Source organism: Cetorhinus maximus, chromosome 3 (assembly GCF_964194155.1).
Source record: "Cetorhinus maximus chromosome 3, sCetMax3.hap1.1, whole genome shotgun sequence".
NCBI classification, from domain to species: domain Eukaryota; kingdom Metazoa; phylum Chordata; class Chondrichthyes; order Lamniformes; family Cetorhinidae; genus Cetorhinus; species Cetorhinus maximus.
The window spans coordinates 65,324,329-65,344,170 of NC_135881.1; the positions used below are offsets into that span (position 1 = coordinate 65,324,329).

Below are 19,842 nucleotides of genomic sequence, written 5' to 3' on the forward strand. Positions count from 1 at the left end.
TTATTTTCACTTATTTTCTGCTTCATCTTGCTCTCTTTCTTCATCTGAAGAACTCTGGCTTTGGTTACCCTAACTCTCCTCGTATATAATGAGTACTTTGTATCTCTGTTTACTAAGGATGCTGACAAATGTTGATAGAAACAGAGATGGTAGAGATAATGGAGGGAGTGAAAATTGATAGGCATGGTGTACTGGAAAGTCTGGTAATGCTTAGAATGGATAAATTGCCTGGTCCAGATAGCTTGCATTCCAGAATGCCAAAGGAAGTGAGGATGGAGATTAAAAAAAGGGCTTGCCATAATCTTCCAATCTTCTCCAAATATGGGGGGAGTGTCAGAGGATTGGGAAGTGAGAAGTGTTATTCAAAGAATGCAAAGACATTCCTAGAAATTACAGGCCAGTCAGTTTTAAGATCAGTGGTGGGTAAAATTTTAGAAGTAATGGTCAGGAAAAAAAATAACAGGCAATTGGCAAGGTTTGAATTAATTATGGAGAGCCAGCATAGATTTGTAAATGGCAGATAGTGCTTGACTAATTGAATTTTTTGATGATGTAAGAGAAGGTTGAAGAAGGGACTGGTGTGGATGTTGTCTATATGGATTTTAAGTAAGCATTTGACAAAATATCATAAAAAAGGCTGGTTAACATAATAGGTACTCTTTGAAAAGGAGGGTCAGTGCCAACTTTGGATGAAAAACGGGCTTAAGGACAGAAAACAGTCGTAAATGGTTGTTTTTTCAGACTGGAGCATGGTAGTGGTGTTCCTCGAGGGTCAGTGCTGTAACAACTGATCTTCTCCAAAATGACTTGGATATTGGAATACAAAGTAAAATTTCAAAATTTGCTGATGATACCAAACAGTGAAGGTGATACCAATCCATTGCGACAGGACAAAGGCTAGCAGAATGAGCAGACAAGTGGCAGATGGAATTTTATAGAGAGGTGTGAGGTGATGCGTTTTTGGCAGAAGGGATAGGTAGAGGTAATGTCGCTACAGTGGCACAGTTCCAGAGTGTACAGGGACAGTGGGACTTGTGGGCTTACATGCAAAGATCTTTGAAGGTGTCAGAATATATTGAGAGAGTAGTTCCCAAAACATATGGGATCTTGGACTTCATAAACAGGCATAAAGTACAAAAGCAGGGAAGTTGTGCTGAATGTTTCTCGAGCTCTGGTTAGGCCACAACAGGAGTATTGCATCCAGTTCTGGTCACTACACTTCAGGAAGTATATGAAGGTCCTTGAAATGCTACACTGGAGCTTCACCAGAATGATTCCCGGGATGGCGGGTTTTAACTACAAGGTTAAGTTGGAGAAGCTCGGGTTGTTCTCCATGGAACAAAGGAGATTGATGGGAGGTTTGATAGAGGTGTACAAGATTATGACAAATTCGATAAGGTAGAAAGAGAACTTCCCATAAGCTGATTATAGAAAGACTAGGGGACTAAGGACTAAGATCAGATGCAGGGATGATTCTTTATTTATTCTTTTATGGGATGTGAGCATCACTGGCAAGGCCAGCATTTGATGCCAACCCCTAATTGCCCTTGAGAAGGGGTGGTCAGCCACTGCAGTCCATCTGGCCTGAGTATTCCCACAGTGCTGTTAGGAAGGGAGTTCCAGGATTTTGATCCAGGGACAATGAAGGAATGGTGATATAGTTCTAAGTCAGGGTGATGTGCAGCTTTGAGGGGAACTTTTAGGTGGTGTTCCCATTTGTCTATTGCCCTTGTCCTTCTAGGTGGTGGGAGGTCACGGGTTTGCAAAGTGCTGTCGAAATATAGAAGCATCTTGTGTACAAGCTGCTCCTACCATGGGTTGGTGTTGGAGGGAATGAATATTTAAGTTGCTGGATGGGGTGCCGATCAAACGGGCTATTTTGACCTGGATGGTGTCTTAACTTCTTGAGTGTTGTCGAAGCCGCCCTCAACCAAGTGTAGAATGTTCCATTACACTCCTGACTTATACGAACTAGGAGCAGGAGTAGGCCACACAGCCTTTCAAGCCTGCTCTACCATTCAGTAAGATCATGGCCTGCGCCCGATAACGTTTCACCCCCCCCACCTTGTTAATCAAGAATATATCTAGCTCTGCTTTAAAAATATTCAAAGATCCTGCTTCCACTGCTTTTGAGGAAGAGAGTTCCAAAGACTCATGACCCTCTGAGGAAAGAATTTCCCCTCCTCTCTGTCTTAAATGAGCGACTGCTTATTTTTAAACAGTGACCGTTCTAGATTTTCCCACAAGAGGAAACATCCTCTCCACATCCACGCTGTCAAGGTCCTGAGGAACCTTGAAGGTTTCTATCAAGTCACTTCTTACTTTTCTAAACTCCAGTGGATACAAGCCTAGCCTGTCCAACCTTTCCTCATAAGACAATCCACCCATCCTGGTATTAGTCTAGTAAACCTTCTCCAAACTGCTTGTAACACATTAACATCAATCCTTAAATAAGGAAACCAATACTGTACACAATATTCCAGATCTGGTCTCACCAGTGCCCTGTGTAACTGAAGCATAACCCCCCCCTACTTTTATATTCAATTATGCTTGCAATAAATAATATTCTATTAGCTTTCTTAATTACCTGCTGTACTTGCATACTAGCCTTTTGTGATTCATGCACTAGGATACCCAGGCCCCTCTGAATCTCAGAACTCCGCAATCTCTCTCAATTCAGATAATATGCTTCTTTTGTATTCTTCCTGCCAAATGGACAATTTCGCATTTGCTCACATTATACTCTCATTTGCCAGATCTTTGCCCACTCACTTAACCTGTCTATATCCTATTGTAGTTTACTTATGTCCTCTTCACAACTTAGTTTCCTACTCATTTTTGTGTTGTCAGCAAATTTAGCAATCATACCATCTGCCCCTTCATCTAAGTCACTTATATAAATTGTAAAAAGTTGAGGTCCCAGCACTGGCACTGATCCCTGTGGCACACCACTCGTCACATCCTGCCAGTCAGAAAAAGACCCATTTATGCCAACTGTCTGCTTCCTGTTAGCTAGCCAATCTTCTATTCATGCCAATATATTACCCCCCTACACCATGAGATTTTATTTTCTGCAATAACCTTTGATGTGGCACTTTATCAAATGCCTTCTGGAAATCTAAGTATAGTACATGCACCAGTTCCCCTTTATCCACAGCACATGTGGCTCATTCAAAGAACTTGGATAATTTGGTTAAACATGATTTCCCTAAACCATGTGTGTTGTAGATGGCGGACAGGCTTTGGGGGATTGGGAGCTGAGTTACTTGCTTCAGAATTTTGACCTGCTCTTGTAGCCACACTATTTATATGGCTTGATCAGTTCAGTTTCTGGTCAATGGTAACCACCAGGTTGTTGTTAGTGGGGGAATTCAGCAATTGCAATGTCATTGATCATCTTGGGGAGAATATTTGTTTGACTGTGCCTTGTAGGAGATTCTCATTGCCTGGCACTTCTGTGGCGTGAATATTAATTGCAAGTTAACAGCACAAGCCTGAATGTTATCCAGGTATTAGTGCATATGTCATGGATTGCCTCAGTATCTGAGGAGTTGCAAATGGTGCTGAATATTGTGCAATCATCAACGAACTTCCTCACTTCTGACCTTTATGATGGAAGGAAGATCATTGAGGGAGCAGCTGGAGATGGTTTGGCTTAGGACAGTACCCTGAGGAACTTCAGTGATATCCTGGTACTGAGATGATTTGCCTCCAACAACCACAACCATCTTCCTTTGTGTTAGGTATGACTCCAGCCATTGGAAAGTTTTCCCTGGTTCACATTTACTTCAATTTTTTCAAGGCTCCTTGATGCCACACTCCGGTCAAATGTTGCCTTGATGTCAAGGACAGTCAGCCTCATCTCGCCTCTTGAGTTCAGCTCTTCTGACTATGTTTGGGCAGGACTGTAATGAGTTCCAGAGCTAATTGGCCCTGGCGGAACCCAAACTAAGCATCAGTGAGAACGTTCTTTCTGTGTAAGTGCCGCTTGATAGCATGGTCAGTGACACCTTCCATCACTTTGCTAATGATCAAGAGGAGGCTGGCAGTAATGGGCTAGATTCGATTTATCCTGCTTCGTAGATAGGATGCACCTGGGCAATTTTCCACGTTGTTGGGTAGTTACCTGTATTCTGCCTGTCCTGATATTATGCTCACTTCCCTAAATGGCCCCTTAGTGACAATTGGTGCACTTGGCCCTCATTACCAAAACCAGATCCAACAATGCTTTCTCCCTATTTGGGCCTGAAACATACTGATGAAGGAAATTCTCCTGAATGCCATTCAGAAACATTTCCCCCCCACCCTCTCCCAACCAAAATCCCTGTCCTTTGCACCATTACTATCCCAATCAATGTTAGGATAATTAAAGCCTCCCATTATCAGTAATGCATAGTTTTTGACCATATTTCTCCCCTTTTTATTTTAAATTCGATTGTCATTTCTAATCTCATCTTCCAGTGTCATGTAGCTGTACTGGAACAGCTTGGCTAGGGCCCGAATAGTTCTGGAGCACAAGTCTTCGTATTATTGCCAGGATGTTGTCAGGACCCATAGCTTTGGTATCCAGTGCCTTTAACCGTTTCTTGATATTGCGTGGAGTGAATCAAATAGGCTGAAGATTAGCATCTGTGACACTGGGGTTCTTGTGAGGCGGCCAAGATGGATCATCCACTCGGCACCTCTGGCTGAAAATGGCTGCGAGTGCTTCAAACTTGTCTTTTATATTCATATGTTGGGTTCCCCCACCTTTGAGGGTGGCGATATTTATGGAGTCTTTTCCTGTTCATTGGAGAACGGAGTCGGGAGTTAAAAGAGCATTAAAAGGGGCATGACTGAGAGCAGAACCGGGAGTTAAAAGAGCGTGAGAAGGAGCAAGACTGAGAAACACAGTAAGTTGTAGTATACATAGGAATTATTCTAAATTAAGGTAATAAATAAAATAAATTAGTAAATACTGTAGCAACCGCTTTATATAAGTATAAGGTATGTCACTGCAGCTTGACCATGTGTGAATATGCATCTTGCGGGCTGTGGGAAGCCGTGTAGGCACAAAGTGCCCTCAATGGCTACATCTGCAGGAAGTGTCACCAGCTGCAGAAACTTGAGCTCCAAGTTGCGGAGCTTGAACGGCAGCTGGAGTCACTTTGGTGCATTCACAAGACTGAGGATTACGTGGATAGCATGTTTAGAGAGGTGGTCATATCTCAGCTTAGAAGTACACAGACAGAGAGGGAATGGGTGACCGCCAGAGTATCTAAGAGAAACAAGCAGGTAGTGCAGGAATTCCCTAAGCCTATCTCGCTCTCTAACCGCTTTTCCATTTTGAATACTGGTGAGCAAGATGGTTCCTCAAAGGACTGTAGCAAGAGCCAAGTCCATGGCACCACAGGTGGCTCAGCTGCACAGGAGGGGAGGAGGAAGAGTGAAAGTGCTATAGCAGTAGGGGATTCCATAGTTCCGGGAGCAGACAGGTGTTTCTGTGGTCAGCGACGTGACTCCAGGATGGTATGTTGCCTCTCTGGTGCCAGGGTCAAGGATGTCACATAGCGACTGCAGGACATTCTTTTGGGCAAGGGCGAACAGCCAGAGGCCATGGTCCACAGCGGGACCAATGACATGGTAGGAAAAGGGATGAGGTCCTGAAAGCAGATTTTAGGTAGTCAGGAAGGGGATTAAAAAGCAGGACCTCGAGAGCAGTAATCTGTGCTAGTGCCATGTGCTAGTGAACATAAGAATAGGAAGATTGCGCAGTTCAACACGTGGCTGGAGAAATGGAGTAGAAGGGAGGATTTTAGATGTCTGAGGCATTGGGATCTGTTCTGGGCAGGTGGGACCTGTACAAGAAGGACAGGCTACACCTTAACAGGACTGGGACTGTTGTCCTTGCAGGGAGGTTTCCTAGTGCTGTTTGGGAGGGTTTAAACTAGATTGGCAGGGGGGAGGGAACCTGGGGGGAAATTCAGAGTGCAGAGGAGAAAAACTGGCAGTGTGGCTTAGTGAAGTATCAACTGATAAGGATGATATATCAGAGAATAGTATCAAGGTAAATAGAATATTTAGAGTTTGATAGAATTAAGAGAAGGCAACAATAAGTCATTAGATGGGGTCAGAATAAGCGGGAATGTAGAAAAGCCCAAATCAGGCTTAATGTGCATATATGTGAATGCATGGAGTGTGATTAATAAGATTGGTGAACTGCAGGCACAGGTTGACAAACGAAATTATGATATTATTGCTATAACACAGACCTGGCTCAAAGAAGGGCAGGACTGGGTGTTAAATATTCCTGGGTGCAAGGTGTTTAGGAGAGACAAGGAAGGAAAAAGTTGGGGGCGGGTGCAGAATGGCAATATTGGTTAAAGATGGCATTACACTACCGGAGAGAGAGGATGTTCCAGTGGGGTCAAGGACAGAATCTGTCTGGCTCGAGGTAAGGAATGGAAAAGGTGCAATAACACTGATTGGAGTAGTATATGACCATCAACTTGTGGAAGGGATGTGGAGAAACAAATTTGCAAAAAAATTACGGAGAGGTGCAAGAGTTATAGAGTAATCATAATGGGGGAGACTGGGATAGGAATAGTACAAAAGGACAAGAGGGGCGAGAGTTCCTGGAATGTGTTCAAGATAATTTTCTATAGTATGTTTCTAGTCCCACAAGAGGACACGCTCTTTCGGACCTGGTTCTGGGGAATGAGTTGGCCCAAGTGGATCAGATATCAGTGGGAGAGCCTCAAGGCAACAATGACCACTGTATGACAAGCTTTAAGTTAATCATGGAAAAGAACAGAGAACAATCCAGAGCAGGGATAATTATTTGGGGGAAAGTCAACTTTGGTGGGATGAGAATGCATCTGAGTCGAGTGAGTTGGAATCAAATGTTGGCAGAAAAGACAGTGGCTGAACAATGGGCCACCTTCAAAGAAAAAGTATTGCAGGCAATGCCAAGGTATATTTCCTTGAAGGGGAAAGGTAGAGCAAATAAATCCAGAAACCCTGGATTACGAGAGATATAGCGGTAAAGACGAAAAGGAAGAAGTGCACATATGACAGATGTCGGGTAGAAAATACATTGGAGAATCAGGCTGAATATAGACGTGAAGAAACTAATAAGAAAAGCAAGGCGAGAGTATGAAAAGAGGCTGGTAGTGAACATGAAAGGGAATCCCAAGGTCTTCTATAAGCATGTAAATAATAAAAGGGTGATAAAAGAAAGAGTAGGGCCGATTAGGGACAAAAAAAGGTACTACCATGTGGAGGCTGGAGAAATAACAGAGGTGTTGAGTGAGTACTTTGTATCTGTTTTTAAAGACCGAGGAGAGAGGAGGTAACTGGTACACTAGAAGAACTTACAATCGAGAGGAAGGTGGTATTGGAAAGGCTACCTTTACTTAAAATAGATGAGGCGGCAGGATTGGATGTGATGCATCCAAGGGTACTGAGAGAAGTGAGAGTGGAAATTGTAGAGGCACTAGTGATAATCTTCCAGTCTTCCTTAGACACAGGTGGTGCCAGAGGACTGGAGAACTGTGAATGTTACACCCTTGTTCAAAAAAGGGTGCAAGAATAAAGCTGGCAACTACAGGCTGGTCAGTTTGATGTCAGAGGGTAGGGAAACTTCTGGAAACTATTCTATGGGATAAAATCAATAATTACTTAGACAAGTGCAAGATAATTAAGGAAAGCCAGCATGGAATCATCAAGGGAAAATCATGTTTAATTAACTTGCTGGAGTCTTTTGAGGAGGCAACAGAGAAGGTTGATAAAGGAAATGCTGTTGATGTGTATATGGATTTTCAAAAGGCATTTGATAGTGCCACACAACAGACTTGTGAGCAGAATTCTGTGTCATGGAATAAAAGGGAAAGTAGGCACTTGGATAAGAAATTGGCTGAATGACAGGAAACAAAAGTAGTAGTAAATGGTAGTTTTTCAGATTGGAGGAAGGTTTGTAGTGGAATTCCTCAGGGGTCAGTGTGGGGACCCTTGCTCTTCCTGATATATATTAATGACCTAGACTGGTGTGCGGGTCATGATTTCAAAATTTGCAGATGATACGAAGATTGGAAACATCAACTGTGATGGGGATAGTCTTGAACATCAAAAGGGCATAGACATGTTGGTGGATTGGGCAGACAAGTGGCAGATGAAGCTCAATGCAGAGAAGTGTGAAGTGATTCATTTTGGCAGGAAAGATATGGTGCCAGCTTTATTCTTGCACCCTTTTTTTGAACAAGGGTGTAACATTCACAGTTCTCAAGTCCTCTGGCACCACCTGTGTGTCTAAGGAAGACTGGAAGATTATCACTAGTGCCTCTGCAATTTCCACTCTCACTTAATTGGCAAAAGAAGTAAATGTGATGTGAGGAAATCTTTTCACCCAGAGGGTGGTTGGAGTCTGGAACAAACCTCTAGAAAGGCTGGTGGAGGCAGGTTCGATCGAGGAATTCAAAAGGGAATTGGATTGCTACCTGAAAAAAGAGAATATGCAAGGCTACATAGATAAGGCAGGGAGTGGAACAAGGTGTAATGCTTTTTCAGAGAGCCAGTGCAGACTCTATGGACCGAATGGCCTCCTTCTGCTTTGTAAAGACACTGTGATTAATTGCCTACCACCATTGATGACTGGATGTGGCAGGAGTGCAGAGGTTTGATCTGATCCATTGGTTGTGAGGAAGAACTTTTTTATGCACTGATTGGTTATGACCAGGAACTCGCTGCTGCTGAGGATGGTGGTAGCCGAGACAGTGAAGGATTTTGGAAGGAATTTTTATATTATTCATTCATGGGATTTGGGCGTCGCTGGCCAGGCCAGCATTTATTACCCATCCCTAGTTTCCCCAGTTCAGAGCTCATTGAAGAGTCAACCACATTGCTGTGGGCCTGGAGTCACATGTAGGCCAAACGAGTTAAGGATGGTAGGTTTCCTTCCCTAAAGGACATTAGTGAACCAGATGGGTAAATTTAAATGGACGTTTAAGGAAAATAAACCTGTAGGGATTGAGCGGGGGAATGGAACTTGCTGAATTGCTGTATAGAGAACTGGCCTGGACTAGGTTGGCTGCCCTCCTGTGCTCAAATGACCCTGACTTTGTGGGAATTTACTTCGACTGTACCTGAACCATTTTCTCTTTATAGGTGGTGCCAATTTTGCCTGCCAATCTCTGATTCCAAATTACTAGATCCATTCCAAGCCTACTGAAATTGGCCCTCATCCAATTTTTATTCATTTATGGGATGTGGGCAGCCCTGGCTAGGCCAGCATTTATTGCCTAACTCTAATTGCCCTTGAGAAGGTAGTGGTGTGCTGCCTTCTTCAACTGCTGCAATCCATGCGTTCAAAGAACACCCACAGTGCTGTTAGGAAGGGAGTTCCGGGATTTTGCCCAAGTGAGTGAAGGAATAGCGATGTCAGGATAGAGTGTGGCTTGGAGGGGAACTTGCAGGTTGTGGTGTTCCCATGCATCTGCTGCCCTTGTCCTTCTAGGTTGTAGAGGGCGCAGGTTTGGAAGTTGCTGTTGATGGAGCCTTGGTGAGTTAATGTAGTGCATCTTGTAGATGATACACACTGCTGCCATTGTGCATTGGTAGTAGAGGAAGTGAATGTTGAAGGTAGTTGGTGGGGTACCAATCAATTGGGCTGCTTTGTCCTGCATGGTGTTGAGCTTTGAGTGCTGTTGGAATTGCACTCAGCCAGGCAAGTGGCGAGTATTCCATCACACCCCTGACTTGTGCCTTGTAGATGGTGGACAGGCTTTGGGGAGTCAGGGGATGAGTTACTCTGTGCAGAATTCCTAGCTTCTGACCTGCTCTTGCAGCCACAGTATTTATATGGCTGTTCCAGTTCAGTTTCCAGTTGATGATAAACTCCAGGATATTGATAGTGGAGGATTGAGTGATGATAATGCATTAAATGTCAAAGGGTGATGGTTGGATTCTGTTTTGTAGGATATGGTCATTGCCTGGCACTTATGTGATGCGAATGTTACTTGCTACTTATCAGCCCAAGATTGAACATTGCCCAGGTCTCGCTGCGCATAGATATGGACTGCTTCAGTATCTGAGGGGTCGCAAATGGTGCTGAACATTGTGCAATCATCCAGAAACATCCCCACTTCTGATCTTATGATGGAAGGAAGGTCATTGATGAAACAGCTGAAAATGGTTGGGCTTAGAGCACTACCCCGAGGAACTCCTGCAGCGATGTCTTTGGTCTGAGATGATTAAAGTATTAAGTATTTTTACACTGGATTGTTCTTTATTTTTTTCCATAGGTAATCTAATTCTTATGGCATTATCACTTCCCTTAATGACCCCTTACTGACAATTGCTGTACTTGACCTACCTCATTCCTGGAATCAGATCTAACAATGCTTTTCTCCTTTAATAAAAACATAAGTGCTAGAAAAACTTAGCAGGCCTGGCTGTGGAGAGAGAAACAGGGTTAATGTTTCGTATCCAATATGACTCTTCTTTGGAAGCACTTTCTGTTTTTAATTACAGATCTTCAGCATCTGCAGTATTTTGCTTTTATTGCTTTCTTCCTTGTTAGGTCTGAAACATACTGATGAAGGAAATTCTCAATGCCATTTAGAAACGTTTCCACCACTTCCCCACCCCAAATCCTTGTCTTTTACACCATTACTATTCCAGTCTATAAAAGTCCCTCATTAGCAGTATTCTATAATTTTTGTGCATATTTCTCCCCTATTTTATTTTAAAATGCAGCTATCTCATTTCTCATCTTATGTTATGTCCATCTGATCTGTCTCAGTGGTAAATATTGAAGCAAAATAGTTCTTCAGTATTACTGCCATTTTGCTATCACTGGTTGATATTTTATCCTGCCCACCCTTTAGTGACCCTATACCCATCCGGTCTTGCCTTTCACATGTACCTGTGGAACATTTTGCTATGTTGCTTTGTTTTCCTTGGAAAATCAATTTTATAGTTTCCCTTTGTCTTCCTAATTGCTCCTTTAACTTCTAGCCATAACAGCACAAAAGGAGGCCATTCAACCCATTGAGTCCATGTTAAACTTCTCTCCTAATCTCTCCTAATTCCCTTGTCATGATCACCTCTGTTGTCCATTCACTTAGTGTATGCCTCTTTCTTTACTCAATTTTTCTCTTTCCCATCAATGGTGTTCCATTAGTGTTTAGTTTTTTAATGGAATACATCTTTCCAAATTCTTTTATTTGAACACTTTTATTTTCCCAAGTTGTATTCTCAACCTCTCAAAATCGGCTTTTCTCCAATCTGTTATCTTGATCTTTGCCGTACTTGTGTCCTTCTCTGTTTTTATGATTAAGCAGGTGATATTATGGTCACTATTGCTTAGATGTTCCTTGACTTTTAATTTTCAATGTGCTCTGGTTCATTCTCAATTCCTAGAACCAGTGGCAAATCCTCTGTTGTTGGGCTTCCTGGACACTAGGTCAGAAAGAAGTCCTGTGCACATTGCTGGAATTCTGTTCCTTTATCCTCTTTACCTTCCTCCTTTGACCAATTAAATGTGGGGTAGTTGAAATTCCCCATAATGATTCTGTTTTTCACTCATTCCCTAAATTTGTTTGTACATTTCTTCCTCTACTTCCCTTCCCCCTTGGGTGGTCTGTTGACTGTGCCATTGGAGTAACTGTTCCTTCGTTATCTTTTGTCTTTATCCACATGGATTCTATTTCTGTCTTACTGATGACTTCATGATTTTCTACTACCATTATACTACCTCTAATAAATATAGCTACTCCACCTTTTTCCTCTATCTCTCCTAAATATACCATACCTTGTACCATTTAAGTCCCAATTTCTCTGACGCCACATCTTTGTAATACCTACAAGTGTCTGGTTTCTCTCAGATTATTGTACCCAATTCCCCGGTTTTATTATGCACAGTGTGCACATTGCTGTACAGACGGTTTAATACGTTTTTAATAGCAGTTTCTCTCACTTTATCTTAACCATCTTTTTCTACTACTGTTCTATAACTCTAATTTATTCCATGCCATTATGTTTATAACTTCCTATAGCTCCACAATCCCACCTCCATTCCTTTATCTCCAACCTCTTGTTCCATCTTTTGCCCCACCATTGGTATCTGCCTTCTGGAGTTTAACTCCCTAGAATTTCCTCCCTAGACCTTTTAACCTCCTTTTCAAGATACTCGTTAAAAATCCAACTTGTTGACCAAGCAGTTGTTTGCTCTCTGATCTTTCTTCCTTTGACTCACTGTCTCTTTTCCCTTGTGAAACAGCTTAGCACTTTTTTCTTTTAAGTATAGGTGCTATATAAATCAAGATTGATGACAACAATCAAGTATGAAAAACAACTTTTAATTGGTCTTATCTCAGGTTGCTTTTTTCTGTCGGTATAACTTTTTTTCCTTCAAAGAGTCAGTTAAGAGTTAATACTTCAAAATATTTCATAGTTGAGTCTTTTGGAACACGAGCATAGTCCACTAATAATCAATTACAGCTCACCGTTAGTGAACTCTAAATCAGGAAATTGGTTTGTTAGGCAATTGACTCTTTTGCTTAGAAGTGGCTGTCCATCCATCACCTCGGACCTTGGATGACTGTGTGACGGGAAACAGGATGAGTAACAAAGTTGCAGGCTCAGAAGCCTCTGGAGTAATCTCTTTGAAAGATTTTTTTCCACTCTTGAGCTAATATTTTAATTTGCTTGTAAGCAATTAGTAATGACCATTTTATTAAGAGAAATAGCAAACTTGACAATACACAGTTCTGTATCTGTGGTATTATGCCTTAACTACAAGGAAGTGACTTGAATTGATTATTGGGAATGAAAGCTATATGTACTCTAGCACTTCATTGCTAAACTCACTGATTGTTGAATCATTGTGAATAATTTGCATAGGGATGTAAAAGCATTGCAACTTGACAGGTGCATCAGCTTGAAATCTGTTGTTTTCTGTAGGATGTGAAGCATGCTGTTGGAGATCAGCATGTCAAGTGGCTGAAGCTGAAAGTGCCAACAATTGTCAATAAAATATGGGGAACACCACAACTAAATTCCGCAAGGCGCTCATAAATGGCGATGAATCCTTGGCCTATCAATTGTATGAAAGCAATCCTCAGTTCAAAGAGTCCCTGGATCCAAATACCTCTTATGGAGAGCCTTATCAGCATAACACCCCCCTTCATTATGCTGCCAGACATGCTATGAGCAAGTTGCTGCGGTGAGTATTCAACCTGAATTGCTTAATTTGTGTTTGAAGGTTTAAAAAGCTTATGACTTGAATTTGTCACATTTGTAGTTTAGCTCCATAGAGATTGCTTTGTCCAAGTGATCCTAACTGACTGTGTTTTATACTGGAGTTTATGTGAAGAGCTTCCATAAGTCAAGTTATGCAGTGAAATTTATTGAATTATCTCAATCTAAGGGCTGAGTTTTCATAGTTAAAAATCTGCAGGAGAAAAGGATTGCTAGAATCTCTTCAATACAGTTGAAGGTAAAACTGATGTACGGGAGAATAAAATTAAAACTTAGACTCATAGACGTCTACAGCGGAGAAGCAAGCCATTCTGCCCATCACGTCTGCACCAGTCAACAAAGATCTGACTACACTAATCTCAGTTTCCAGCACTTGGCCCATAGCCCAGGAGGCTATGGTAATGCAAATGAATATCTAAATACGACTTAAATGTTACGAGAGTCTCTGACTCAACCATCCTTTCAGGCAGAGTGTTCCAGACTCCCATCATCCTCTGGGTGAAAAATGTTTTTCCTCAACTCCCCTCTTAGCCTTCTACCTCTTACCTTAAACCTATTCCCCCTGGCTGTTGACCAATCTACTAGTGGAAAAAGTGCCTTCCTATCCACCCTATCTATGCCCCTCATAATCTTATTACACCTCTATCAGGTCCCCTCTCAACCTTCGCTGCTCCATGGAAAACGACCCCAGCCTATCCAATCTTTCCTCATAGTTCAGACCCTCCAGCCCAGGCAACATCCTGATAAATCTCTTCTGCAGCCTCTTCTGTGCCATCACATCCTTCCTATAATGTGGTGACCAGAACAGCACACAATATTCCAGTTGTGGCCTAACCAGTGTCTTATACAGTTCCAGCATAACCTCCCTGTTCTTGTATTCTATGTCTTGGCTAACAAAGGCAAGTATCCTAAATGCCTTCTTAACCACCTTATCTACCTGCCCTGCACCTTCAAGGATCTATGGATATGCACACCTCTGATCTTCAGTACTTTCCAGGCTCCTAACATTCATAGTGTAATCCCTTGCCTTATTAGCCCTCCCCAAGTGCAATGCCTCTCACTTTTCCAGGTTGAATTCCACTTGCCACTGCTCTGTCCACTTGACCAGTCCATTGCTTTTCTCCTGCAGTTTACGGCTATCATTCTCACTATTTACCACTCTACCAATTTTCGTGTCATCCACGAGCTTCTTGATCATATCCCGTACACTTAAGTCCAAATCATTTACAGCGAGAGCCCTGGCACTGACCCCTACGGAACCCCACTGGAAATAGACCTCTAGTCACAAAAACATCCCTCTACCTCATCCTCTGCTTCCTGCCTCTCAGCCAATTTTGGATCTAACGTGTCACTTTGCCTTGGATCCCATGGGCTTTTACTTTCTTGATCGGTCTGCCATGAGGGACCTTGTCAAAAGCCTTGCTAAAGTCCATGTAGACCACATCAAATGCATAATCCTCATCAACACCCCTGGTTATCTCCTCAGAAACTTCAATCAGATTTGTCAGACATGACCTTACCTTAACAAATCCATGCTGACTATCCCTGATTAATCTGTGTCTTTCCATGTGCAGATATATTCTGTCCCTTAGAATTCTTTCTAGTAACTGCCCCACCACTGAGGTTAGACTGACTGGCCTGTAATTTCCCGGTCTATCCCTTCCTCCCTTTTTTAATAATGGGACTACGTTAGCAGTCCTCCGGTCTTCTGGCACCTTACCTGTGGCCAGAGGAGATTTGAAAATTATGGCCAGGGCCCACGATATCCCTTCCCTTGCCTCCCTCAACAGCCTGGGATACATGTCATCCGGGCCTGCGGATTTATCCACTTGTAAGGCTGCTAAACTGGCGAGTACATCCTCCCTCCCTCCCTCTCTCCCTCTATATGTTAATTTCCTTTAATATTTCACAGTCCTCCACCCTGATGTCTAAACCTGCATCGTCCTTTTCCATTGTGAAAACTGACGCAAAGTGTTCATTGAGGAATGCACCCACGTCTTCCGGGTCCACACACACATTACCTCTATGGTCCCTAATTGGCCCTACCCTTTCCCTAGTTATTCTCTTGCTCTTTATATATTTTTTAAAAACTCTTTGGGTTTTCCTTTATTCTACCTACTAATGCTTTCTCGTGCATTCTTTTAGCTTTTCTAATTTCCTTTTTAAGTTCTGCTCTGCATTTTTTATACTCCTCTAAGGACTCTGCCATATTGAGCCCTGGATATCTGCTATAAGCTTCTCTTTTTTCCTTAATCCTAACCTTTATGTCCCTTGACATTCAGGGTTCTCCGGACTTGGTCTCCCCTTTGTCTTTACGGGAATACATTTGCCCTGTACTCTCGCTATTTCCTCCTTGATTTCCCCCCACTGCTCTGACACAGTTTTATCTGCAAGTAGCTGCTCCCAATCCACTTGGGCCAAATCGCATCTCATCTTAGTAAAGTTATCCTTTTCTCAGTTTAGAAATTTTATTCCTGGCCCAACCTTATCCTTTTCCATAACTATCCTAAATCTAATTGAGTTATGATCGCTATCTCCAAAATGCTCCCCTACTAAAATGTCTTCCACCAGCCCAGACTCTTTCAAATATTAGGTCCAGAACTGTTCCCTCCCTTGTTGGGCTTTCTACGTACTGGCTAAATAAGTTCTCCTGGATGCAACTTAAGAATTTTGCTCCCTCCCTACCTTGCACACTAAAACTATCCCAGTTAATATTTGGATAGTTAAAATCCCCTACTATTACTGCCTTATTATTCTTCCACTTCTCTGAAATTTGATTACATGTTTGATCTTCTACCTCTCCCTGACTGTTTGGGGGCCTATAGTACACATCCAACAGCGTGTTTGCCCCTTTTATGTTTTTTACTTCTACCCATATGGCTTCATTTAGAACCATAGAACACTGCAGCACAGAAAACAGGCCATTCGGCCCTTCTAGTCTGTGCAGAAATATTATTCCGCTAGTCCCATTGACCTGCACCTAGTCCATAACCCTCCAGACCTCTCCCATCCAAGTATCTATCTAATTTATTCTTAAAACTTAAGAGTGAGCCAGCATTTACCACGTCAGATGGTAGCTCGTTCCACACTCTCACCACTCTCTGAGTGAAGAAGTTCCCACTAATGTTCCCCCTAAACCTTTCCCCTTTCACCCTAAAGCCATGTCCTCTCGTGTTTATTTCTCCTAAATGGTGATCCTCCCAAGATATCACCCCTCCTCACTGCTATAATTGATTCTTTGATCAATATTGCAACCCCCATCCCCTTAAATTCCCCTCTCTATCTCGTCTGAATACCCTAGAATCAGGAATGTTGAGCTGCCAATCCTGCCCTTTTAGCTAGGTCTTGGTCATAGCTATGATATCATACTCCCATGTGCCTATCTGTGCCCTCCGCTCATCTCTCTTATTCCTCAGGCTCCTTGCATTAAAATATATTCCATTTAGACTTGCTAAACTCACTACTTTCTTATCTCGCCTATGTTTCTTCTGTCTTCCAGACTCATTTACGAGCGTTTTAACTTCTAATTCTATCTTTGCTTCTCTCCCCTCTGAACTACTTTTCAGGATCCCATTCCCCTGCCAATTTAAATCTGCCCCAACAGCATGACCAACATCCTCGCGGGGAGGTTTGCTACTGTTCCTGTTCAGATGTAACACATCCAACTCATACAGGCCCCACATCCCCCAGAAACGGTCCCAATGCCCCAGGAATCTAAAGCCCTCCCTTCTGCACCATCTTGTTTACAAACCATGTTTGTAGTATGCATAGGTGTTTGAAACATCTTGTGGATACGTTTTGGGATTTTGTTTCCGTTCCAAACAATGATGTAGACCAGGGGGTCAGCAACCTTTCTAAAGTGGCATGCTAAGTCTTAATTTGTTCACTTATATTTAATATTTTGCATGCTAGTAATACATTTTAAAATTTAAGTTTTTATATATAATTAAGCTATTGTTGTATGTAAGGTAACTAAGGTTTTTAAAATGTTTAAAAGCTTCATTTAAAATTAAATTAAAACACAGGTATTAGCAGTTTAGTGTGACCCTTGCCCTTGCTTTTCCTTGCTGAGTTTTCCAATGTCTGGCAGGTATTTTTTCATTCATTCATTTATGGGATGTGTGTGTCGCTGGCTAGGTCAGCATTTATTGCCCATCTGTAATTGCCCTTGAGAAGGTGGTGGTGAGCTGCCTTCTTGAACCGCTGCAGTCCATGTGGTGTAGGTACACCCACTGTGCTGTTAGGGACAGAGTTCTAGGATTTTAACCTAATGACACTGAAGGAACGGTGATATGGTTTCAAGTCAGGAAGGTGAGTGGCTTGGAGGGGAACTTGAAGGTTGTGGTATTCCCATGTATTTGCTGCCCTTGTCCTTCTTGATGGTATTGCTTGTGGGTTTGGAAGGTGCTGTCTGTGGAGCTTTGGTGAGTTCCTGCAGTGCATCTTGTGGATGGTACACACTGCTACTGCTGTGTGTCACTGGTGAAGGAAGTGAATATTTGTGGATGGGGTGCCAATCAAGCGGGCTGCTTTTGTCCTGGATAGTGTCAAGCTTCTTGAGTGTTGTTGGAGCTGCACTCATCCAGGCAAGTGGAGAGTATTCCAACACATTCCTGACTCGTGCCTTGTAGATGGTGGACAGGCTTTAGGGAGTGAGGAGGTTAGTTACTCATTGTCGGATTCCTAGCCTCTGAGCTGCTCTTGTAGTCACAGTATTTATATGACTAGTCCAGCTCAGTTTCTGGTCAACAGTCAAATCCCCAGGATATTGATAGTGGAGGATTCAGTGATGGCAATGCCATTGAATATCAAGGGCAATGGTTAGATTCTCTCTTGTTGGAGATGGTCATTGCTTACCACTTATCAGCCCAAGCCCAAATGTTGTCCATGTCTTACTGGATGAGGGTGCAGACTGTTTCTGTATTTGAAGACTCGCAAATGGTGCTGAGCATTGTGCAGTCATCAGTGAACATCCCCCACTTCCAACCTTATGATGGAAGGAAGATCATTAATGAAGCAGCTAAGGATGGTTGGACCTAGGACACTACCCTGAGGAACTCCTGCAGCGATGTCCTGGAATTGAGCTGATTGACCTCCAGCAACTACAACCATCTTCCTTTGTGCTAGGTATGACTCCAGCCAGCAGAGAATTTTCCCCCTGATTCCCATTGACTCCAGCTTTGCTAAGGCTCCTTGATAGTACACAGTCAAATGCTGCTTTGATGTCAAGGGCAGTCACTCTCACATCACCTCTTGAGTTCAGCTGTTTGGGCCATGTTTGAACCAAGGCTGTAATGAGGTCAGGAGCTGAGTGGCCCTGGCGGAACCAAAACTAGTCATCAGTGAGCAACTTGTTGCTAAGCAAGTGCTGCTTCATAGCACTGTTGTTGGCCTTTTCCGTCACTTTACCGATGATCGAGAGTGGACTGATGGGGCTGTAATTGGCCAGGTTTGATTTGTCCTACGTTTTGTGTACAGGACATAGCTGGGCTATTTTCCACATTGCTGGGTGATTGCCTGTATTGTAACTGTACTGGAACACCTTGGCTAGAGGCGCAACCATTTCTGGAGCACAAGTCTTCAGTACTATTGCCAGAATGTTGTCAGGGCCCATAGTCTTTGCAGTATCCTATGTCTTCAGCCATTTCTCTATCATGTGGAGTGAATCAAATTGGCTGAAGACTGGCATCTGTGATGCTGGGGACCTTTAGAGGAGGCCAAGATGGATCATCCACTTGGCACTTCTAGCTGAAGATTGTAGCAAATGCTTCGGCCTTATCTTTTGCACTGATGTGCTGGGCTCCTCCATCATTGAGGATGAGGATATTTGTGGACCCTTCTCCTCCAGTGAGTTGTTTAATTGTCTACCACCATTTGCAACTGGATGTGGCAGGACTGCAGAGCTTAGATCTGATCTGTTGGTTGTGAGATCGCTTAGCTCTGTCTATCACTTGCTGTTTCTGCTGTTCGGCATGCAACTAGTCCCGTGTTTTTGCTTCACCAGGTTGACACCTCATTTTTAGGTATGCCCAGTGCTTCTCCTGGCATGCCCTCCTTCATCCTACATTGAACTAGGGTTGATTCCCTGGCTTGATCGTAATGGTATAGTGGGGTATTTGCTGGTTCGTGGAGTTACAGATTGTGGTTGAGTACAATGCTGTTGATGGCCCTCATGTATGCCCAGTTGGTTTGCTTGATCTGTTCAAAATCTATCCCACTTAGCACAGTGGTAGTGCCACACAACGATGGAGGGTATCCTCAATGTGAAGGCGGGACTTCGCTCCCACAAGACCCATGTGGTGGTCACTCCTACTCATACTGTAATGGACCGATACATATGCGGCAGGCAGGTTGGTGAGGATGAGGTCAAGTATATTTTTCAATCTTGGTTCCCTCACCACCTGCAGCAGACCTAATCTAGCAGCTGTGTCCTTTAGGGCTCGGCCAGCTTGGTCTACAGTGGTGCTACCGAACCTCTTGTTGATGGACATTGAAGTCCCCTACCCAGAGTCCATTCTGCACCCTTGCCACCCTCAGTGCTTCCTTCAAGTGCTGTTCAATATGGAGGTGTACTGATTCATCAGCAGAGGTTGTGGGGAGGGTGGT

The 19,842-nt window shown here is 43.1% G+C and overlaps 1 protein-coding gene across 5 annotated transcripts in view; it reads left to right on the plus strand.

The window, feature by feature from the left end:
* Nucleotides 1-19,842, plus strand: part of LOC144678690 (ankyrin repeat and IBR domain-containing protein 1-like) — a 155,176-nt gene that overhangs the window by 21,379 nt on the left and 113,955 nt on the right. For all 5 annotated transcript variants that reach the window (XM_078538481.1, XM_078538484.1, XM_078538483.1 and 2 more), the window contains one exon: nucleotides 12,940-13,201. In XM_078538481.1, coding sequence (XP_078394607.1) covers nucleotides 13,014-13,201 — 188 coding nt within the window. In that variant the 5' untranslated portion in view covers nucleotides 12,940-13,013. The remainder of the gene's footprint in view (nucleotides 1-12,939; nucleotides 13,202-19,842) is intronic.